Source organism: Staurois parvus, unplaced genomic scaffold, assembly GCF_062004578.1.
Source record: "Staurois parvus isolate SC_StPar_1 unplaced genomic scaffold, SC_StPar_1.0 ptg000141l, whole genome shotgun sequence".
NCBI lineage: Eukaryota > Metazoa > Chordata > Amphibia > Anura > Ranidae > Staurois > Staurois parvus.
In genome coordinates, this window is record NW_028317937.1 from 230,584 (window position 1) to 256,174 (window position 25,591).

The 25,591-nt window shown below is 40.7% G+C and overlaps 1 protein-coding gene across 1 annotated transcript in view; it reads left to right on the top strand.

Annotated features, from left to right (window-relative positions):
* The window catches only part of FSTL3 (follistatin like 3), a 67,763-nt gene extending 44,950 nt beyond the window's left edge, over positions 1-22,813 (top strand). Inside the window, exons 4-5 of the mRNA XM_089673558.1 lie at positions 18,941-19,165; positions 21,876-22,813. Coding sequence (XP_089529684.1) covers positions 18,941-19,165; positions 21,876-21,928 — 278 coding nt within the window. The 3' untranslated portion in view covers positions 21,929-22,813. The remainder of the gene's footprint in view (positions 1-18,940; positions 19,166-21,875) is intronic.
* Positions 22,814-25,591: the final 2,778 nt, after the last annotated feature.

Genomic DNA, 25,591 nt, shown 5'->3' on the forward strand with positions numbered 1-25,591 from the left:
TGATCATCCATGTAAAATGAATTTCTACTTTAAATAGGATACCATCCACAGCATCAGTGCATAGCAACCTTCCAGTCCATTTTTTAAACAAAAAAGTTTGTCAGTACTGTTTAAAGTGTTTTAATAGACATAAGGATTGAAAATGAATGTCACTTTAACCCCTTTTAAGTTATGTTAAGTAAAAAAAAACTATACCCACAAAGCCATACAAGCAACCACTGCTGATCTATTGAGTAACTCATGGCATACTGAAAGGCCATCTGAAAGATGAATAGTAGTGAACACATTTGGGGAAAAAGAAGCCACTCACAGTAGGCTGTGACCTTCTTTGCAGCATCTCTGAGGCTCTTTTGTCTATGACAGTCCTCCGCAAATGACCTCATTATACGTTTATTAAAACAATCCTGTGTGCATCTGGGTCCTTCTCACTCTGGCAAAATTGACCATGTAATTGCCCACACAAGCCTTCTCAATCGTTTCCTTACTTGGCAAGACCAATTGATTTGATGCTGACTTACTGTAGCAAAGAGATTTTAGCATAGGCAGCTGGCAGCAGAAGTGTTACTCAGCTGTAAGCAGGTCTATTCCAGACTTCTGCTAGCAATAGAGACTTCTAGCTGCAGAGGAAACACTGGACCGGGAACTGCTTTTCTGATGGATTTGAGTTGTATAAGAGTCAGCATTGCTGTCATTTGTGTGCATGTATTACTGACTATTAAATCTAATTGGGGAGCATTGTGAAGAGTAAAACAAAATAAAACAAAATCAAAATAATTTGTATAGTCTTAAACTTAAGAGGAGCTCCAGTCATATTTGTAAAAAAATAAAAGTCAGCAGCTACAAAACATACACTCACCTGTCCCAGGATCCTGAGCTGTGCTCATCTGAGCTGTTTTCTCCACCCGTCTTCGGTCCCTGGCACTGGCATCTTAACTGTAGGCACCTGGCTGTGAGCCACAAGCTGTCATGCACTGTGCATGCAATAATGGTCCCGCAGTCTTCTGGGATCTATGAGGAATCCCCGAAGACTGCAGCAAGGGGGGGGGGGGGGACTTCCACTTGGATTGCCAAGGCGGTCGGAGCGGAAGTATCTGTCAAAACCAAGTACTATTTACACCCCCTCCCAAAAAAGTGCTATTTCTTAAAGAGGAGCTGAGGTAGAGGCCTTAAAGCTGAACTTTCCCTTTTGGGTGAAGCTTCGCTTTAAGTGGAACATCTTTAAATTATAGTTTGAAAAATCTTTGAAATCATATATCTGTTCATTAAAAATCATAAAGGTATGTTTCACACCTAAAATAATTTTAATGCATTACCGCAGGCAGGTTAATGTGCAGGTTAATGTGACGCATTGTGAACATTAAGGCAATTAGTTCACTTAGAATAGGTGTCCATTGCATGGCAATGGTGAAAAACTGGACTTGATTTTTTTTAATGCAGCTCTCCACAACGCACAGTATTTTCCTTGTTGTGCAGTTCTGTGCAAATCTGTCAGCGGCTACTAAGCTTGTGTTTTGGGGTGCCATTCTAAATGAATCCACTGTAATAAGTTTTGCTACTTATTGTGCCAGTACTTTATGAGATGGTCAGATCATGCTCAAATGTCTTCACTAATGACTAATATACTGTATATGAACAATTGTTTTTGCTATGAAAGAAAAAATAATAGAAGAAAAAAAGATTGTTTCTTTGAAAAGTGTGTTGAACATGGTCACATGACTGTGTTTCCTTCAACATGCTGCCAAACAGACGCTGATATATACAGAATCTCTTGGCAGCACTATTTGTAAGAGCTTACTTGCCAACATTCGAAAACAACTTCAGGAACTTTGCTGGGCAGGTGCATATGTACATGATATACGAAGAATGGTAAGTGCCAACAGACTGTCTACATGCAGTAAGACACGGCCACTTTATTTGTATTGGGATTTCCTACGATATATTATGTATTAAACGTATTATATATTATTGTGGTGTAAAAGCAAGAGATCCTTGTATAGTTTTTACATTTTGTGATTGCTTTCTCTAAGCTTCAATTAATGGGAATACAAAAACTAATTTGTTTACATTCTGGAAAAATGATCAAAAAAGTGGTTCTAAAGGATACAGATTTTTTACTTTCATGCATTCTATACATGAAGGTAAAAAAAACCTTCTGTGTGTAGCAGCCTCCCATCGTGATCAGCAGCCCCATCCTGATCCAGCAATGTCCACAAGAGCCAGTGGCTCCCACTGCTGTCAACCACATCCAGTGAGCCAATTAGGAGAGGAAGGAAGTGGGGCTGTGCCACGGCTCTGTGTGTGAATGGAATGGACATTGGTTGCCCCCATAGCTAGCAGAGTGCTGTGGGGGCACCTGACAGGAGGAAGGGTCCAGGAGTGCTGGCGGGGGACCCAAGAAGAGGAGGATGTGCTTGTTATAAAAAAAAAACAAAAAAACAAGACTTTAGTATCACTTTAAGTGTGGCTTAGGTAGATAGTCAAAGGTAACATCTTTTTTTCTGTTACAGTTGTAGACTGTAGGAGTACAGTGGTGTCCTCTCCTACCCGCAGCTTGGGACTGGGCAGTAAAAGAGCAGCCGTGGCTTTATTAATGTATCCATGTGTAATCTACTGTTGTCTTGGTGCTGTACCTGTGATCAGTTATGACACCAACCATTTAATGATTTGGCAGATCAGTTGAAAACACAAGCTACTGTGACAATTATCATTCACAACATACCTTGAATGTAACTGTTTTGGGAAACAGTTAAAGCGATACTAAAGGTTAATATTTTTGTGCAAAATAACAAACATTTCTATACTTACCTGTTCTGTGTAGTGGTTTTGCACAAAGCAGCCTGGATCCTCCTCTTCTTAGGTCGCCTGCAGGCTCTCCTGGCTCCTCCTTTCTGTCGGGTACCCCCATAGCAAGCAGCTTGCTATGGGGGCACCCGCTGCTGTGTCCATTCACACATGGAGCAGTGACTTGGCTCCACCCCCTGTCTTTCCTCATTGACTGACTGGCTGTGATTGACAGCAGCAGGAGCCAATGGCTTCCGCTTGCTGTTTCAGCCAATGAGGGGTCAAAGAACTGGGACAGCCGAAGCTGTCATGCACATTGCTGGATCTCGATGGGGCTCAGGTAAGTATTGAGGGGGCTGGAGGCACTGTTGCGCACAGAAGGTTTTTTACCTTCATACATATATTGCTTGAAGGTAAAAAAATTTGAGCTTTTACAACCGCTTTAAAACATTGGTTTCCGTTCCACTTTAATGTCTGGAGTGCAGCTTTGAACTCTATCGTCAGGTTTGCCTTTCCTCAGGTTTACCAAACAAACTATTTGCAGTACTAATAGATGTGCACACTGTCAGCTCTATATAAACTGTATGTAGCATCAGATACATATAGAGTATTTAGTGACGTGTTCTGGCAGTGCAACAGGGATTTCTTATCTGCTGTCAGAACAAAATCAGGGTAAGTGCTGCTCACCCATTCATTCAAACAATATTGACTTTGTTCCTTTGAGCTTGCTAGCAAACATGACATCTTTCTTTTTCTTCAGTCATTACCCTAGCACAGCCCCCTACCCCTTTGCTTGTCTCCTCTTCTGGGAGTGTCTAGTTACTGTCTGTGCTGGCTAAGCTCCCCTGCTCCTCCCCTCTCTTTCTTACATATTGTTTAATGTTGCAGCCATGGTAGGAGGGAAGGGGGATAACATAGAGATTGCCTCCTGAGTGAGAGCTCTGAGTCAGTTGGGGCTGCTGACATTGCATCCAAGATGGTGGCACTCACCAGCAGTCCCATGACTTTAGGATACCCACACAAGGGAGGTTTTTATAGGTAAAAACATGCATAAAATATGTTAAATGCACATATATTCTTATGTGATGGTTGTTAAAATGAATGCTTAATTAAATGCACACAGTGTGCTTCCACTACTACATTGCTTGTCACATTAAAGTATGACTGTACTTCTCCCAAACCCTTATACTGATTCATCCCTTTTGTAAAGCTGATGGGGAGCTACATAGAAACTGTTGCAAACCTTCCTAATTGGTCCCTTACTTATTTTGCTCAAACACAGAAAATCCCATTTGTTCCTTTGGACATGCCATCTATTGCTGGGATGCATAATAGACAGCCTCTCCATAGAAAATGGAGTCTGTTTCTACACAGGAACTGCTGGTAGAGTTTGCAGAGGCATGAATCTAGCAGGAGCATGGCCGGGTGCATATAACAGTTTGGGGGAGTGGTAAGTTAAAGAATAACAGTGCAAGGTTGACAGTCCTGTCCCAAGCAGTGGATTCCTGATTGGGCTCTATTGCTGCCTCCTCACTTCCAGCGAGAGTCTTATTGTGCAGGGATAACAGGAATCTACTAATAAGATCAGTGGTATATTTCGTTTTTGCTGCCATACTTAATCGGGTGTCGAGAGAGAGAGAGAGAGAGAGAGACAGACACACAGCTGATGGAATGGTATAGGGCAGTATCCATGGGCAGGGAAATGCCTCACCTGCTTGCTCAGCTCACTGTCCACCCTGGCTGACAATCAGCTGGTCTCTCATGAATCCTCCCAGCCTGGCCTTGGTCCCTGCTCTCTCCTGGATCTCCCAGCCGCACGAATGATATGCCCAAAATAAGACCTGCTGGTACAGAGCAAATGCTGATTTTTAGCAGCCGGGTCTTCCTATCCACGACACATACCCAGGACGGGCGGACCACATCCAACCTACTGGATCCCGTGCACACCCTGTGACCACCACCAGAGCCCTCCTACTTGGCGTGGCCTTCCCCTGCTCTTATGTTAACCTCCCACTCCGAGCTGCAGCTCAGTCACCGGCCTCAGGATGTATGAGAGAGAGATATCACTGCTGCTGGGGGGCGTCGCCAGGCCCCTGAAAAAATTATGTCCAAGGCAAAATAAATACGCCCCTGGATAACCAGTTCCCGACCACCCTATAGCCAAAAGACGGCTACAGCGCGGTAAGCTAGTTCTGGGAGGGCTTCTATGAACGTCCTCCTAGAACCACACCCCCTGTGCACCATCTGTGATCACATGAGTAAGGAATGGACCAATCACAGCCACCTTTACCATGTGACCAGCTGTGTCCAATCACAGCTGATCACCGGGTAAATAGGAAATGCTGGTTATCGGCAGTTCTCTCTCCTGTGCTGATAGAGCGTGAGGAGAGCTGGTAAGCGGCATTTCACAGGGGGACAGCTATACTGATCATCAGTGTCCTGGTGATCAGTATAGCCCCATCAGTGCAGCCAATAGTGCCCATCACTGCTGGCAGTCAGTGCCCATCAGTTGAATTAGTGCCCATAAGTTGAATCAGTGCTGCCCATCAGTACCGCCTAACAGTGCCAATCAGTGCCGCCTAACAGTGCCCATCAGTGCCACCTATCAATGCCCATCAGTGCCACCTAACAGTGCCCATCAGTGCTGCCTAACAGTGCCCATCAATGCAGCCTAACAGTGACCATCAGTGCTGCCCTCAGTGCCACCTAACATTGCCCATCAGTGCTGCCTATCAGTGCAGCCTCATCAATGCCCATAAGTGACTCCTTATCAGTGCCCATCAGTGAAGGAGAAAAATTAATTATTTACAAAACTTTATAGCAGAAACTAAGAGTTTTTTTTCCAAAATTTTTGGTATTTTTTAGTTTGTTTAGCAAAAAATAAAAACCCCAGTGCTGATTAAATACCACCAAAAGAAAGCTCTATCTGTCTCAAAAAAAATTATAAAAATTTAGTCTGGGTACAGCGTTCCATGACCGCACAATTGTCATTCAAAGTATGAGAGTGCCGAAAGCTGAAAATGGTCTGGGCAGGAATGGGGTGATAGTGTCCGGTAGATAAGTGAATAAGATGCAGGTAGTTATTCTGTCTATATGTAAAAATACATTGATATTTAACTACTTCCTGTACATAGGCCATCTATAAATGGTAAGGATTTCAAGTGGCTAAAACAATTATTCATGTTGCCTATGGACAATTTCAAAGGATCACATAATTATAAAGCTTGACATGTTTGGTATTTACCTGATGCGACCCCATCTTTCATATTTTACCAAAAAATTGGGCATTATATTTTTTTTTTAGTGTGCATGAAAACATATTTTAATGTATTTTTTTACTAAAAATTTGCATTTGATAAACAGTTTCACAAATATTGTGCAATGTAAATGTTGCAACTACTACGATTTTATGTTATAGGGCCTTTGATTTCAGAAAATATATCGTTATTAGAAGTTTTAAGTAATTTTCCACCCAAAAAAATTAAGATTTTAATGTGTAAAAAAATTACACAATTATCCTGAATACAACATGGTTAATGGGTACATACAGTATCTCACCCCTCACATTTTTGTAAATATTTGATTATATCTTTTCTGACAACACTGAAGAAATGACACTTTGCTACAATGTAAAGTAGTGAGTGTACAGCTTGTATAACAGTGTAAATTTGCTGTCCCCTCAAGATAACTCAACACACAGCCATTAATGTCTAAACCGCTGGCAACAAAAGTGAGTACACCCCTAAGTGACAATGTCCAAATTGGGCCTAAAGTGTCAATTTTTTGTGTGGCCACCATTATTTTCTAGCACTGCCTTAACCCTCTTTGGCATGGAGTTCACCAGAGCTTCACAGGTTGCCACTGGAGTCCTCTTCCACTCCTCCATGACGACATCACGGAGCTGGTGGATGTTAGAGACCTTGCACTCCTTCACCTACCATTTGAGGATGCCCCACAGATGCTCAATAGAGTTTAGAGTTTAAACTCAATAGAGTTTAAGTCTGGAGACATACTTGGCCAGTCCATTACCTTTACCCTCTGCTTCTTTAGCAAGGTATTGGTCATCTTGGAGGTGTGTTTGGGGTCGTTATCATGTTGGAACACTGCCCTGCGGCCCAGTCTCCGAAGGGAGGGGATCATGCTCTGCTTCAGTATGTCACAGTACATGTTGGCATTCATGGTTCCCTCAATGAACTGTAACTCCTGTGCTGGCAGCACTCATGCAGCCCCAGGCCATGATGCTCCCACCACCATGCTTGGCTGTAGGCAAGACACATTTGCCTTTGTACTCCTCACCTGGTTGCCACCACACACGCTTGACACCATCTGAAACAAATCAGTTTATCTTGGTCTCATCAGACCACAGGACATGGTTCCAGTAATGCACGTCCTTAGTCTGCTTGTCTTCAGCAAACTGTTTGTGGGCTTTCTTGTGCATTATCTTTGGAAGAGGCTTACTTCTGGGACAACAGCCTTGCAGACCAATTTGAGGCAATGTGTGGTGTATGGTCTGAGCACTGACAGGTTGAACCCCCACACCTTCAACCTCTGCAGTAATGCTGGCAGCACTCATACGTCTATTTCCCGAAGATAACCTCTGGATATGATGCTGATCACGTGCACTCAACTTTGGTCAACCATGGAGAGGCCTGTTCTGAATGGAACCTGCCCTGTTAAACCTATGTATGGTCTTGGCCACCGTAGTGCAGCTCAGTTTCAGGGTCTTGGCAATCTTCTTATAGCCTAGGCTATCTTTACGTAGAGCAGCAATTCTTTTTTTCCGATCCTCAAAGAGTTCTTTGCCATGAGGTGCCATATTGAACTTCCAGTGACCAGTATGAGAGAGTGATAACACCAAATTCAACACACCTGCTCCCCATTCACACCTGAGACCTTGTTACACTAAAGAGTCACATGACACCGGGGAGGGAAAATGGCTAATTGGGCCCAATTTGGACATTGTCACTTAGGGGTGTACTCACTTTTGTTGCCAGCGGTTTAGACATTAATGGCTGTGTATTGAGTTATTTTGAGGGGACAGCAAATTTACACTGTTATACAAGCTGTACACTCGCTATGTCACATTGTAGCAAAGTGTCATTTCTTCAGTGTTGTTACATGAAAAGATAGAATAAAATATTTTTAAAAATGTGAGGGGTGTACTCACTTCTGGGAGATACTTTAAATCGATGAAATTGTGTATTTTATAGTTGCTGAGGGGTGTATTTAGCAGTTTGTTTGTAGTTCAGGTTTAATTGTGACGCTGACAGACTTGGCAGAAACATATTTATCTACTTGGCAGAAACTTTATCTAGCTGATAAACTGCTTGCATTTTTGTTAGAGACAGATCTTCTTTAATGTACTATGAGGCAATCAAAAAAAAAACTGACGATAATACCACTGACCAAATTGATGCTGAAATGTATTTGTACTTTCAAAACTATTGACGCTTTCATTAGAAATGTCAGAGTTAACATTCTCCCCCTCATGCCCTGTGAATGAACTGGCACGGTGTAAACTATTGTAGAAGCACAGCTAGCAATTTGGCAATCTTTGGCAATCTCTAAATTGGTAGCAAGAAGAGAAGTGGTCATGTTTTGTTCTAGGTGATGACAGCTCTCACAAATGCCCTTGAAAGCTGAATTTCAGGCAAATATGCAATTGTGTGTTCCTTTAAAAATATTTAAATGCATACAGCTAGCATAAATACTTGAATCTGTCTTGGTTTAGGCCTCTGTTATGCCTTGCACAACAGATCTCAGACTGGGAGATGTTGGGGAAATACTAAGGGCTTATTAGGCTCTGATACATGAATTTGTCCTAAAAAGGGAACATGCTGACAGGAGGAGACAACAGACTGAGTAGAGTTAGTGACTTATCCATATGTTGCTGCTCCTTCATTTTTCAATTAGCAGGCTATAGGCATCAAGGCCATTGTATTCCTAAAGTATAACTAAAGGCAAAACGTTTTTAAAGTTTTGTATAAAGTGGAAAGGGAATATAACACCTGTTAGGTGCCCCTGCTGTTTCTGTCTCTGCCCCTGTTATTGGAGATTCACCCTCTCTATTTGTCCTGTGTATTGTCATATCTGACAGTGAAAGTAAAATAAAATCCCAGATTTTACGTTGTCGCTAGAACAGGAATAGAGGGAAAATCTTCCAATGGGGACATTAGTTCTGGAGCTCCAAGTGACAACCAGAGATTTCCTCACTTTGGAGGGATTTTGTTGGAATGCAATGTTCATGTTCTTTGTGCAACAACTACAGATATATTCTTCAACCAGTAGATAGCAGTGTTTAGGAGTCTGTCACTGCATCTGTGACTATGCTCTGTCTTCTTCCTGAAAAAAGTTACTGTATCCTGTTAGCAGAAAAACATCAGATAAACACATGTACGTAGACTGTACACTGTCTGTTCTGTAGGACTATATACAGAATGTTTAACAGATTTCCTTTCACTGTTCTGATGTGGCTATAGGACAGGAAGGAAAGGGAAAGCTCCCCAATGGGACACAGAAGACAAAAAACCCAACAGGGTTTATGACACTTATTTACTCTATCCAAATGAAAAAAAAAGGTTTTGCTTTTAGTTTTACTTTAACTGTAAAAGAGAGAGTGGTGCAACCCTGGACATACTGTGTGCCACAGGCATGCTGTATGAATCATATTAATTATAAAAGTGGCTGCACAGAGTTAAACATCCTTTGGCAGGTAAACACTTCCTATATGTGTATTTCAACCAGATTTTGCTGTTTGCCTAAAGTTTAGTTTTATTCTATTTTTTTATAAAAGTAGGCGGTGAGTAGCAGTCATTGTGGAGTTGTTCCCACATATTTTAGTCTGATTGTGCAGCCTATTCAGTATAGCATCATTCCAGTATATTCCAACAAATTACATCAAGTTGTATAAAACAGAGAATGGATGAGTAAAAAGTTCTAAACCCCTGGTGGCCAAGTTGCAGCCCAAGGACTGCACACAGCCCTTTAGCACAGTTGTGCGGCCCATGAGGCTCCTGCAGACAGCATTCTCTGTTTTCATTACCTAGTTACTTATTCAGGGTACCAAAAGAAAATATTCTTTAAACTGGCTTCTGGAATTTCTTTTAACTATCTTACATGTTTCTGTGATGTCCATCCTTTTTTCTTTTTTTATTTTCTGAGGGTACTATGAAGTGTTTATAAAAGGGCTTGGAGCACAAATGTTAAAGCACTGATTTGTTACAGTATAGGCAATTTTTGTTTTCATTTTGGATAGAGCAAGATAGTGTTATAACCCCTGTCAATTTTTTTTGCCATCTGTATTCCACTCTGGAGATTTCCCATCACTTCCTGTCCCAAAGCCAAACAAAAGTAAACCCTGCAAATTAAGGGAATTCCTTGTGGACCCCCAGTTCACTGGAACTAGTGTCCCCATTGGAAGATATTCCCTCTATTACTTTTCTGGGGACAACCCAAAATTTGGGATTTTCTTCTACTTTTACTTTCAATGATAAAGGTGAACATGATAAATAGAGAAGGTACATTTCCTGACAGCAGACAGCAATGAAACTAACAGGGGTTCTAATCTCTCTCCACTCTATCCAAAACTAAAAAAAAGGTTTCGCCTTTAGTTATACTTTAAGAGTCTGTAATAGCAATGATCTTTTGAACTCACGTATAATGTGTCTGCAAACTCCAACAACTTCAGTTTTCCTGCAGTCTTGCCATCTCCTGTAGCGTCCCTATAGTATTTTCATTTTACTTCAATCTCTGGCCATTTCCTATAATATGACTGAAGTTTATGACTATCTCTTGTAGTATACTGTATTCTCTGAACATCTCTCCTGTTGCAAGTTTAAAGTCTCTGACAGCTTTCAGTAGCTTAGCATTCAGTGAATATTATGTGCTGCACTTTTATGATGTCAAGGGTGCACTGTAGGTCCCCTGTATCAAGAAAATCGACCACCATTGATCTAAACACTCGTAAAGATGGCAACATGTCATGTTTACTTCTTTCAATCATTTCTTCTTACTCGGTAATATACAAATAAATTGCATAGTGTTTGCCAGCTGTACATAGAGTTAACTGTTGTATATGTTTAGACCCACATTCAGTATCACAAGTCCACATGAAGGAAAGAACATTGTAATAATGGTGAGTTTGCTCAGAAGTTTGTCACTATGAATATTATGACGCTAGGGGGAGACTTGTTGCTGTAAATTAAAGTTATTTGAAGCTTTTCTAGTAATATTAAAATACCACAAAACAAGCTAATTTCTGTGCTGATGGAAATAATTTGCACCGTGCTTTTCTGGGTAGGCAAACCATTAAGTAAAACCTTCAGTAATTTCTGTTTTTCATGCAATCCACCATCCAGGATATATAATAACATTCCTCCTTCTTAGTTCTGGTGCAGGGAATGTGTGCTTTACTTTCCGTTTGTTACTTCTGAGTTTTTTTTTCCTTTTTCTTGGAAAGTGAAAAGAAACACATTTTGTATTCTTAAGAAAAGCAGCAGAAATCAGTGTAAACACTTGGCAGCAGGAGAAGGAACAGTCCGTCCGCTCAAACACATGTCTTACATCTTCCTAACTCCTCCAGCTTAAAGAAATACACTGATTGCATTCATCCTTAGTCTGGGGAAACTTGTGCAGGACTTAGTTAATATGGCTGTAGCACGGAGTGGAGTAATGACCTCCAACTCTGATGTTATGCATGGAGGAAGAAAAGTTGAGCTGTGACCTAGTGAAATGATAATCCTAAAAAGAGCCATGGTTCTTTTAAAGTGTACATAAACACCAAACAAAGCATTCAATATCTTGCAGCTTACCTGCCTGTAGCAGTGGTGGACTGCAGGGCTTTCTTTCAGCTGGAACTTGGTAGAACTCCATCACCGCCACCACCTCTGGCTCAGGCCCTCTGCTCTCTGCTCACCACTATCACTTGTAAACTCAGAAGTTCGGCTTCTGTGTTTACAAGTGACAGTTTGTCTCTCAATGGCTCCAACAGATCTGATATCCTGAGCTGCTTCCACTGAATGCAGGATGGGGACAAGGGAGATGCAGGTGCCCAGAGTGCAGTGCAGATGCTGACACCCCCCCACTGGATGAACTCCCTGCAAGCGAGAGAGGCAGAGCCGCCTGCAGTGTTCGGGGAGGTACTAGAGCCGGCTGGGTGCTTTGGCTTAATACAGAAACATAAGTAAGACATGTAGAAGATGGTGGAGCTTTTATGGAGGGGGGAGAAGGTGGGGGCAGTAGAGGAGGCGTTGCATGCAGAGGTCATAGCTGAAGAGGGGTTAAAGTGGGATGTGGATGGGGTGCAGAGGTAAGCAGCTGTGGAAGAAGGCTGAACTCTGCACTCTATGTAGCACACCTCTGAACTCTTCACTCTGTATGCAGCATATCCCTGAACTCTGCATTATGTACGTAGTACACCCCCCAACTCTGCATGTAGCACACCCCTGAACTCTGTACTCTTTGTGTAATCTTCCCCCGAACTCTACACTCAGTAGATAATATACTCTTGGTATTTAATGCCCCTTTATGACCCTCCCACTGTTAGCATCAAATAGTGAGTGAGGAAAAATTTCACTGTTTGGAAGGTGCATGTGTGGAGGGGAGGTTTTTTTTGGAGGGTTGTGGTAGAGTTCCTGCAACTATTTTCTGAGGTGAAAAAAACCTCTGGTGGATTGCATTTTTCTTTTTTTTTCAAGCTTTTATTCCTTTATTTTCAATTTGCGACTCTGCCAGTAACACACATTCAATCCAGGAATGACAAAACCTGCTTGTCCTTCTGTATCAGGACAACAGAAACAAGATAGGACTACTGATACCCACCCCTCTTGTACTGTTCATTATTATGAGGGGTGTGGCACTGTAATCCACTCTGACAGCTGAGAAAAATGTAAGAGTGTAAGAAGTTACAAAAAAATGCCTAAGGTTTTATCAATGCCTAGAAGCACAGTGAAGTCAATTATTAAGAAATGGAAGGTATTTGGTACAACATAGACCCTCCCTGAATCAGGACATCGTTCCAAACTGGAAGAGCCAGGAGGAAACTGGTCAAAGAGGTTACCAAGAGGCTTACAGCAACTCTGAAGTAGTTGCAGTAATTTATGGCAAAGAGTGGTCATTCAGTGCAAGTGACAAATTCTCCACATATGTGACCAGTATGGGAGGGTTGCAAGAAAAAAAGCCAAGGCCACATGCAGTCATGACTGAGCTTTGCCAAAATGCACCTACTGTATGTTGTACCACATACCTTCCACTTCTTAATAATAGACTTTGCATTGATAAAGCCTTGGCATTTTTTTGTATCCATCTCCTGACTTTTGCCTGTCCACAACTTTATCCCAGTGATCTTTTGACAGTGTCTTGCCACCCATAGTTGATTGTTTGCTTCAGTTGCACTACCCGGGACTGAAATGCTCCAGGAAAGCCCTTTTCATGCTGAGCTAATCAAAATGACCACAACTGATCTCAGCTGAAAGTCAAATGGCTTTATATGCCATTGAGAAGGTGATTAGCTACATCTGATTGAATCCATAAGTCATTTTAGGAGAGGGTGCTCCTTTTTCCAATTCAGTGATTCTGTTTTTGAATTATTGTTATTTTTTTCTGATATGTTGGTGTCTGACATGTTGCTGCGTCTGTCTTCATTTAAGGCTGCAAAGCAACAAAATGTGATTATTTTAAAGGGAGGTGATTCTCTTCTATACCCACTGTACATGAGTGAATATGAATGGTTGGCTACAAAGGGAGATATTGAGAGAACAGAATGAATTGAGGCATAGGCATAAAGCAAATGAAACAAATGAGGATTTCTGGAACCATTCTAAAGTATTTATATGAACTAAATGTACAGAGCATTTTAAAAAAACAGCACAAAACAATTGAAACGTGAAGCATATATGTTCTTTTGTTTTGTTTTTTTAGTTACGTTACGCTTTAAGAAAACTACCTCATAGTTTTCTTTAGTACTGATATAGTTCTCTCTTTCTTTTCCACTCACTTTTTTGGAACATTTTAAGTATATGGTATGTAAACCCTCACCTTGTAAAACCTATTCAGATTAAAATAGAAATGAAAGGCAAAACATTTGTATATAGATATAAAAAAGCACCTTTTTCCAAGTTTACAACTAATTGGAAATGTTTCTAACTATGATGATTGTAGTTCCTATGATTGCAGATATTATAATAATAAAAGTATAGAATTTTACAATATATTATCCATGTATAGGACAGTACCAAAAATTTACAGTGATCAGTTAGCAGATAGTTCAGGATGCTACAACGACACTGTCAATGTATGAAGTGAGTATGTGGATTGCTTAACAGCCTGAGCTTTTGATAACACAGGTCTGCAAAAAAATTTTTTTCAAGAGCTGTTTTGGTTATTCCACGTAATCTTTATGTTTTTTGGTGCGCTGAATCTGAAAATGACCTCCATTTTGTCATAGGACATCACGTTTCCTGACAATTTAGGTAACTGTTAAAAAAGGCAATACCTCAAAATAAATGGAAATAGACTTATAAAATTAAAGTTTTATTACAATTTTTTCATGAAAATCCTTTTTTGAACTGAAATGAGCTCACCTACACACAGTAAACTCGATTCTTTTTCCCTGTGAGGCTCCTCTTGGTGCATTTACACTTGTGAGTAGCATCTGGAATGTCTCTCTGAAGCATCCAACAGTAGTCTGCCATCATTGTAATGCTCCATTTTCCCTGGTATCTCCCTTCCATCTCTTTAATGTCTTGGTGGAATCGTTCACCATGTTCCTCACTCACAGCTCCCAAATTTTCAGGAAAGTAGTCAGGACTGGAGGAAATGCACTTTCAAACTCATCAGGCAACCTACAGCTTGAAATGCTTTCAACATTCGTCCGACGATCTTTTTGTAGTGAGGGTCTTTGTTATTGCTTAAAAATTTCTGTACGACTTCTTTAAATGCAATCCACCCTTCTTTTTGATGATCCATCATGGTATTGACAAACTCTTGATCAACTATAAGCCTTCTAATATCTGGTCCGACGAACACACCTTCCTTCAATTTTGCCTCCGACAGGCCTGGAAACTTGGTGACCAAGTATTTGAAGCATTCTCCATCTCTTGGAAGTGATTTTACAAATTGCTTCATCAGTCCCAATTTTATGTGGAGAGGTGGTAGAAGAACTTTATGGGAAGGTACCAAAGTTTCTCGGAGGACATTTTTTTCACCGACTGTTAGCACCCTCGGCTGCCAACTCTTCTTGGTCCAGTGATTTTGTCGGTCTCGACACAGAAAACAAGGGTATTTGGTATACCCAGCTTGTTGCTCGAGCAGTATGCACAAGACCTTCAAGTCCCCACACACTTGCCAACCATGGTCTTCATATTTAAGTTTATGAAGAACCAATTCCAAGTTCTCGTAGGTTTCCTTCAAGTGTATGGAATGACCTACAGGTATGGAAGCGTAAAAACCACCGTTGTAGAGTAAAACTGCTTTGAGACTTCTTTTTGAAGAATCTATAAAAAGACGCCATTGCTCTGAATCATATTGGATTCTAAATTGACCCATCAGACCTTCGACATCGATGCAATAAACCAACTTGTCTTCCTGGGCGAAGTAAGGAACAAACTCCTTTTCACGATGTCTGAACCATGAAGATGACACTCCTGGCAACAATAAATTCCTGCTTTTCAGCCTTGATCCGAGTAACTCAGCGGCATCTTTGGGAAGATTCAAGTCTCTTACCAAATCATTCATCTCCTCCGGAGAAAACAATTTTGGTCTTGTATCATCTTCAAAGTCAGAACTTGATTCGTCATCTGGTTCAGGTATGACTTCACTTTAATCGGAGCTAGGTATCTCTTCCAAGGTAGCAGGGGGCTTGGGTACTGGTATATCTGTGCCATGGGGGATGGGAGGAATTGCTGAGTGAAGATTGGGGTATGAAATGGAATGCTTCCATTTAGAATTAAACCCTTTCACATCGCATGAACAAAAGTAACAATCGTCACTATGGTTCTTTTGCTCTCGCCATACCATAGGAATCCCATAACGGAAAGATTTTTTCTTACCCTTGAACCAGTTTCGGAGGTCCTCAACACACCGTTTGCACACTTTATGAGGTGCCCAAACTTTAGCTTGATCTCCAATTTTTAGTCCAAAGTATGCAAAGTATACTTTTTTTCACAAAGTCTGTAATATTCTGCTGTTGCTTCAACACTGTATATTCACCACAGATGAAACAGAAACTGTCTGGCGAATTAATACACTTTCGCGGAGCCATAACATAACGGTTGAAGAATGACGATCTAACACGAACTGCGATGAAAAAGTGTGAACAGCCTAGAACCAAGAACCTGATGATGATTTGTGCACAAGTGTGGACTGCAGGAGAGAGCAGCTCTGTGTCTGTACAGAGAGGTCACAATGCTGGCCATGCCCCCCTGCACTGACCAGAACTGCCCTGTGTCTCCCTCCCACTGGATTCTTCAGGAAAGATTAACCCCTTCTACCATTAGAAGCACAGACTCAGGGCTGAAGCTTACACATACAGCATGCTGCTGAGTATCCCAGTAGTCAGACATGTCACTCAGAGCTGCACTTGTATTCACCCCCTTTGCAGGGGGGAGGGGCAGAGATTGTTTACCTGCAAATAACAACAAAGGGCCAGAAGAGAACTAGGGAAATGAGGAAATAGATTTTTTTTCCCCTAAAACTTGCTTAGCTTATGTATATATTGCTGACCATCAGATTTACAGTGCTATATTTTTTTTTACATAACTCGGACAACCCCCTTAAGGTTTTTTTGTCATTTTATATCTTAAATGTACTTATGTGAATTAATTAACAGTAATTTGGACTTTAAATTTGGTTAAAAACCCCTAATATAAAAAAAGTACCAAAAATTAAAAATATTTGATAAATTTGAAGACAATTTTGCACTTTGTGGCAAATCATGATGTCTAGGAGTATTTTCAATATTTTATTTGTTTTCAGCACACCAAAATACATGGAAATTAAATGAAAATAATCAAACAGCTTTTTAGTCGCAGACCTGTGTAATCTAATTTGACAAAGATCCCAAAAGCAGACAGTTGGGCCAAGCATTCCTTTCTGCTATCTTATGCAGAGATGACTTATTTACATTACTGTAGACCACAACAGCCTATTCTTCATCAGTTTTGCTTTCTACCAATTATAGGCCTCATCCTTCTCATATCTCTGCAAATATTGAGTGTGAGATCGCTGCATCTCTGTCTCCACAGGTTCTTCCACCCACCCACCATGGAAAATACAATGGGTCTGCCTGTTAGTAATGGATTTTTCTTTTATGGGCAATTTAGCAGTGAACATTAGGAGCTCTGAGAACTAGCTGTTTTAAGTGGTCTCAACACATCCACTTTTACCCACAGGGAGGAGTGGTCGGATACACTGTAAGGGGCATAATCAGAGGAGGTAACTAAGGAAAAAGAACAAGAGTAACATTTTCTAGTAGAGTTTTGTTTCCTCAACACGTCTCTTAAACTTAACTCCAATAATATTCTTGAAAATGGGGTAGGACCCCCAGGAAACTGAGGGCGTGTGTGGCAGGGAGAGAGCTTATCAAGAAAGAAGCCTTTACTGAGCCAATGCCAAAAAAAACAGGTGTGAGGCGTGTCAAGGTGTTGTCGGGCATATTGTATGTGCGCTTTTTTGTGGCATTGATGCAGTAAAGGCTTCTTTTTGGAAAATCGACCTTGGTATCAAGAGATCCACAAACATTCCACTTCTTAAAAGGTGATTGAACAGCATTGACTGGCATATTCAAGGTTTTTGGATATATTTTTACATCCTTTTCCATCTTTATAATGTTTCATTACCTGGTTACACAGGTCTTTTGACAGTTCTTTTCTGCTCCCCATGGCTCAGTATCTAGTATGAGAGCTAACAAACGCATTGACTATTTATACACAGATGCTAATTGCAATTTAAAAAGCCATAGATGTGGGAAATAAACCTTTAATAGCAATTTTAACCTGTGTGTATTGCCTTGTGCGTATGTACCAAGGTCAAACATTTTGATAAGGGCCATTTTGGGCAATTTCTGTTATCATTATGATTGAAAAAGGAGCCACACAATTATGTGATAATAAATGGCTTCATATGATCACTATCCTTAAATAAAAGACAGGTTTTTTTTATATGATCAGTCATAGTTTCAATATCAGTGCCCAAATTTCACAATTTCTGACAGGGTGTGCAAACTTTTGAGTACAATTGTATACACATTAGCTAAAAGACAAAACATACCAGTGAGTTTACAACGGATAAAAATGAATCTGCCATTATCATTAATATGAATTTGCAGAGATGTAAATGGAATAGTATTAAAGTGTTACTAAACCCAGGACCCTGCATTCACTATATCTGGTCTCCCACAGTACACAGAACATGGAAATGCAATTATTTTAGGACATATAAACTGCTAATTACCTTTTCTCATCAGAAGTTAGAGCAGTCTTATGGCTTTTATCAGTGTTCAGACAAGCACTAGCTAAAGCTTGTAGGAGGAGTTTTCCTTCTGCTTTCGGAGGATGCAAAACCCCTGACCTCTGTCTGACCAGTGCTGATTGGCCCTGTGCTGATCACATGCATTCCCAAAAAAAAAAAACCTCTCTAGCTGTGCACAATGCCTATGCTTTAGTCTGTCTTATCAGGAGATAAGAGCTGGTTGTTTAAACAAAGGAGGGAGCAGAGAAACCAGGATCAAACAGCCTTTTTACACAATGCAGAGGATTAACCCCTTAGGTTCCGCAGTGAGTACAACAAGCATGCTTTACTGCATTTACAGGCTGATTTTACTGTTGTAGGTTTAGCAACACTTTGAAGATGAGAACACTAACCTCTCTTGAGAAATTAGAGTATGTGGAGTGGAACTGCATCCAAAATTGCCTATGGGTCAGAAGGCAAAGAGTGTTTGGAGTTAGAGAACTAGTTGTTTAAATAACTTAAAATATAAGAATCTGTTGGGTGACATTACTGCCCTGTTCAGCATCCTTTTTATCCATCAGTTCATCCAAGTGAATGTAACAACTCATGGACACACAGCATACAGCTGATGCAAAACTTTCTTGCTGCATTTCATGTATGGAACACAATGATGCTCTGTGTCTTGGAAATCAATAGCTGTTCTATTCTCTTCCAGAGTCGTGCTCCAATGTGGTTTGCCCAGGGACACATTCTTGTGTTGTGGACCAGACAGGAAGTGCCCACTGCGTAATGTGCCGTACATCCCCCTGCCCAATGCTTGCATCTGAATACATGCTGTGTGGAAACAACAATGTCACCTATCCCTCTGCCTGTCATCTTCGAAGAGCTACTTGTTTCTTAGGACGATCTATAGGGGTCCGTCATTCGGGCAGCTGTGCAGGTATCTATATGTCTTTTAAAGTTTATATAGGGAGGATCATGCATCTCCTACAGTAGTTTATAAAGATATTTGAAGCCTACAACATGCTCTACGGCTATATCAAAACACAAGACTTTAGGTCACGTGTATCCTTTATGCAGTACAGTGAACTCCAGGTTGACCTGTCATTTCATTCTACATTAGTAGTTACATCATCCATTTAAATACAAAAATGTTATGCAACTCCTTTATCTCTAGGCTTCATCCTGTCAATGGCAATTATCATTAGCGTACCCTCAGTAATAAATGTAATAGTAAGTGGAAAAATGGCTAATAAAGGGGAGTACCTAAATTATATTTTTGCATACATACTCCTTGTGTCTTTTACTCACAGCCCATAAAAGGTTTGCTTTTGCTTTGATTTTATCATTTTGATTTTAAGATAATTACTTTAGATTCCATTCTGTTGATTTTTTATTAATTCTGTGTACAATGAAAGGCTGAATCAAGAAAATATATATTTCTTAATCGTACAGTACAGGACACATGATTTTAGTCTTATAATATAGGTTATACAGTGGGGATTGAAAGTTTGGGCACCCCAGCTAAAAATTTGTATTAATGTGCATAAAGAAGCCAAGGAAAGATGGAAAAATCTCCAAAAGGCATCATATTACAGATTAGACATTCTTATAATATGTCAACAAAAGTTAGATTTTATTTCCATCATTTACACTTTCAAAATAACAGAAAACAAAAAAATGGCGTCTACAAACGTTTGGGCACCCTGCAGAGTTAATATCTTGTACTGCCCCCTTTGGCAAGTATCACAGCTTGTAAACGCTTTTTGTAGCCAGCCAGGAGTCTTTCAATTCTTGTTTGAGGTATCTTTGCCCATTCTTCCTTACAAAAGTCTTCCAGTTCTTTGAGATTTCTGGGCTGTCTGTCACGCACTGCTCTTTTAAGGTCTATCCATAGATTTTCAATTATGTTGAGGTCAGGAGATTGTGAAGGCCATGGCAAAACCTTCAGTTTACGCCTCTTGATGTAATCCCCCGTGGATTTCGAGGTGTGTTTAGGATCATTATCCATTTGTAGAAGCCATCCTCTCTTTAACTTCAGCTTTTTCACAGATGGCATCAAGTTACCGTCCAAAATTTGCTGAAATTTTATTGAATCCATTTTTTCTTCTACTCGTGAGATGTTCCCTCTGCCACTGGCTGCAACGCAACCCCAAAGCATGATTGATCCAACCCCATGCTTAACAGTTGGACAGAGGTTCTTTTCATTAAATTCTGTGCCCCTTCTTCTCCAAACGTACCTTTGCTCATTCCGGCCAAAAAGTTCAATTTTAACCTCATCGGTCCACAGAATTTGTTTCCAAAATGCATCAGGCTTGTCTATATGTTTATTTGCAAAGTTCAAACGATGATTTTTGTGGTGAGGACGTAGAAGAGGTTTTCTTCTGATGACTCTTCCATGAAGACCATATTTGTACAAGTATCTCTTTATAGTGGAATAGTGTACCACAACTCCAGTGTCTGCCAGATCTTTCTGGAGGGATCGTGCAGTCAAACGTGGGTTTTGAATTGTTTTTCTCACAATCCTGCGAGCTTTTCTGTCTGATATTTTTCTTGGTCTTCCAGATCTTGCTTTAACTTCCACTGTTTCTGATGACTGCCATTTCTTAATTACATTCCGAACAGAGGATATTGACATCTGAAAACGCTTTGCTATCTTCTTATAGCCTTCTTCAGCTTTGTGAGCGTCAACTATTTTCAGTTTCAGTTTTCTAGACAACTGCTTAGAAGAACCCATGGTGCTGATTGTTGGGGCAAGGTCAGATGAGTCTGGGCATTTAAAACCTTTGAGATTGACATCATCTGGTCTTCCCAGACAATGATTGAGAACAATCCATGACACTGGCAGGTCTCAGCTTTGCAAAGGGGGCAGTGCATGCTATAAATTCTGCAGGGTGCCCAAACCTTTGCAGACGCCATTTTTTTGTTTTCTGTTATTTTGAAAATGTAAATGATGGAAATAAAATCTAACTTTTGTTGATATATTATAAGAATGTCTAATCTGTAATTTGATAACTTTTGGAGCTTTTTCCATCTTTCCTTGGCTTCTTTATGCACATTAATACAAATTTTTAGCTGGGGTGCCCAAACTTTCGATCCCCACTGTATGCAGCTACCTTCATGTCCTTAGACACAGAAAAAAATACTTCAGGGAAATCCCCTATATAACTCCTCCAATTCCCAGAAAGCCTCATTTTTGCTGATGTCTTTAGATGATGGACATCTTCTTTCTAAGCTTACTTCTCTTGAGTTTTAGTTTTGGAATAAAATGTAGGGTTGACCTATAAAGTCACTTTGGGTACTAGATCCTGCATGGGTGCTCACCTTGGCACGTGATGTTGAGTTGGCCACAGGGCTCAGGTCCAAGTTGGCCACAGGGTTCAGGACCCTGGTCTGCCTGTGGTGGAGTCCTCCCTCTGAAATGCCCTTCAAGGGTATGTCCATCATAGAGGGCCAAGACAAGATTGGGCTGGTCCAAATCATCCTGCCCAGTGTGGAAAACATCTGCTACAGGATACAAGTTTGTAATGTCACTGTGTCCTTGCAGGATGCCATCTCAAGCAAGATTGATATTAGGCTTATTACTGTTTTCTGTGATTTCAGGATTGTGTTAAATAAAGGAATATTGATATGTTATTTTCTATTTACAGAGCGCTCAAAATTTTCCATGGATCTTGATGATGCAGTGAAGAACTATGTGTGAAGTCATCATGATTTAATAGCCATGCCAAAATGAGCACACGGGCATTCCATGTGTATATTGTACATAGCGTGAGGCATATTTATTAACTGGAATTGTTATTTATATGTATCAGACAGACTCCACTACCCAAGCACACTCATAACAGAGTTCAAGAGCTAAATTCTTGCATACTATAAGGTGGCATGATATCTTGTTGTAAATGCTACTGTCTATTAATATGTTGCCAGTATGTATTGGTGGACACAGCCCATGTTTTCTAGGGCAAAATATGAATTCCCTCCATGTGTTCTTGGTTTGCATGGTGACAAAACCTGAAGGGTCTATAGTGCAGAGAATATTAGAGTATTAGCCCATACTAGGCTAATAACTAGGGTATACTGTACCGGTACAGAAAGATGATACTGTAACCACTGCTCTACTGTCACCATAAGACACAAAGGAAAGCTAAGGGACATTGTGACAAATATACAAATGAGCTGGTATTGTAAGGTTATATTACATAAGTAAGTGAAAGAATCAAAGATCCCCCACACACACACTCCCCACCAGAATGATACCCACATGACATTTATTTAGAATACATTGATCGTTGTACGACTATTGTACCATATGACATAAAAACATTTGCTGCTGGCACACCCCATGCCAGCATATGCCAGGCACATCAATGTGCTTTCAGTCATTGTATAATCCCCATCTGCTGTTCACAGTTTTGGGTGTAACTTGCCTCCTAAATGTAAAGGTCAGAGACCACAGTGCTATTTTTTTCTATTTTTCTATCTCTTGTGTCCTTCCTCTTTTTTCTATCCATGACAATAAAAGATAAATATGTAACACATATTCACTGTTTTATTAACTACATTAAATGGTATTGGGTTTAGAAGACTGATCTTGTTTATATACTGTAGTTCTATATACGGTGTAAATTATTCCTTTACGTATTATGCATCATTGTGCTTATATAAAAATAATTTTCATGGGATGTCAATATTTGCTTACTCTTATATGTAAAGCAGTTATAGAAAAGCCATGCAATCTGATTCCTAAAAACTGCCAAGCAAAATGTTAGGACAAAAAGTTAAGTTACTGCCAATAGCAACCAGTTAGGTTTCACGGAAACATTTTACAAGCATTTCAAATGGCTAGTGTAGCACTACTGCCGTAGGAGCCGCAGGGATACTGTCCAGATTTCCCCACAATATTTGCCTCACTGCCAGGCACACAGGCTCATTCACACATTACTTCAATAACCAGTCTAGGCGTGTTTTTTGTGGTTTCTATTTTTGGAGAATTTGGGTAGGGTTGAGGGAATTAGGTGGGATACTCAAAAAAAAAAAGAACTATGTACACTTGAGGACTTAGGTATTCTTCAGGACAAGCTATAATAAAGTCTGTGTTTGTAGCAAACAGTAGACTTCAGCTTTAATGTAGTAGTAATAGTTAACTGTAACTAGAGCCACAAGAGCAGAGTCCCTTTAAGTAAAAGATTATCTGGACAAAGCTAGTGTCCCCTTTAAGTAGATCCACAGCTGACTCTCTGGCACCAGAGGGATGGCAAAAGCAGAAATGTCCCCAAGATCTTTCATAAGCGCCTGTACTCACTCAAGGCCCAAGGATTGCTGGTTGCCTCCTTCCAAATTCCAAAGTGACACCTTACTCCGATGATACCAGATCAGATCTTCAGCGGACAGCCCCCTTCAGTCAGCTTTCTTTAGCTCCAGGACCTCAGCATCTAGGTCTGCAGGTCACCCACCTGTGGCCTCATGACAACAGACACAGCAGCATTGCCTGGGAGGACAGCTTGACACCCCCCCCCCCCTTCCCCCCAGGCTGGACCAATCCTCTCCAAAAAAAAGACCCCTAGATCAATATACTCACTGAATATATATATATATATACAGTCTCCCACCATGGCATCAAAGCTTGCTTCTCTGGGATAAGCCAGGGCTGTATCAATATTCATGCTGCCATCTTCACAGCTTTCATCCAGAAACTTCTCAAGCTCTCTGGATGCAGAGGGAGCTATCAGACTGGCAGCAGCTGAACACACTGAGCAGACCTGATTAGTAGAATGCAGCTTCAATGAGTACAGTGATTAAACTATGCTTTTACCTAACAAACAATCACAGCCACACTGACTACAGTGTGGTAACTAAGTTTTCCTATCAAAACACAAACTAAATCTATTTATCTGAACCTAGCACCTATCCCTGCTTCCCTGTGTTCTCCATTTTTTTATGAATCAGACACTTTGTATTTTTTTTATTCAGTTTGAACAGACTGGCAAGAGTGAATCAAAGTGCCATCATCAATGAAAAGGACCCAGCCTTCATTTATAGAGCTTTCCACAGATGGTTGCATAGTGACAACAGTGAATGCCGCTGCACAGATCACAACAGAATGATGAGATGCCACCAGCATTTCTTTATGATAACCTAGTGATGTTGCCTTAATTTAGGGACACTGCACAGCGCTGAAACATTTACTATACTTTACTAATGTGACATTGGCTAGTAAAAGTGTAAGTTATCGCATCTCATCATTCTGCTGTGGTCTGTGGGGTGCCATCCGCTGCTGTCACATAGCAAATGAAGGATGGGTGATTTTCATTGTTGGAAAGTATAGCACAACGTCTGTGAATAATGAAGGGGATTGGAAAGGGTGGGTATAGTCAGCACTCTTGCCCAGGTCCAGCCACTGTATTAAATCCCCACAGCACTGGAAGATTAAGGCTGCAGGGGTATGGGGGGAGGAGATGACTTCAGATTCCAATCAGCAAGAAGCACAAGGGACACTTCACACTGATTGTAAGTATCATCCCTAAACTGATTTAAATAAAATAAATAAATAAATAAGTAAATAAATAAACTTAGGCTTAAGCAAGTAACTTGATTAAAAATGGCTAGAAATGCAAGTTTCATAGCGATGAGGGTGTACCTTTACATGTTGAATAATAAAAGGAATGTTTTAAGAAACAGCATTAGCAATTCGGCCTGGCAGTACTAGGGTCGCTGGTTGAGGCACCACCAGCCTGGAGTTTGCATGTTCTCCCTGTGCTTGCGTGGGTTTCCTCTGGGTCCTCTGGTTTCCTCCCACACTTCAAAGAAATCCTGGTAGGTTAATTGGATCCTGTCTAAATTGGCCCTAGTATGTGTATGTATGAATGTACGTTAGGGACCTTAGATTGTACGCTAAATTTAATCAAAATACGGAAGGAGGTTAAAAATATTCTAGGTATCTGTTACATTATAAATATGTGTGGTCCAGTAACCAAACATAACTAGCAGCTTCAGGGGCAGACTGACAACTCATGGGGCCCCCGGAAATAGGGGATCATGGGGCCCCTGTGTCCTTGCCCAAACTCAAAAAAGTTTATGAAAAAGGTACCGGGACATCTCATGGGGCCCCCTACTGACTCCGGGCCCTTGGACAGTGCCTGAGTTTCCAAATGGTCAGTCCACCCCTGAGCAGCTTAAAAGTACTCAAAGTGTCTACTTAAAGCGGTTACAGAAAGGACCATGCGGTAAACCATGTATAAGTATAACAAAAAACTGGATTTATTATATAATATGGAGTATGAATGCATAGAGATTGCCAGTCATGTGACAAAAAGGCAATTAACCAAACATCAATATCCATCACCTCACCTTGTCTGTTCCCCTT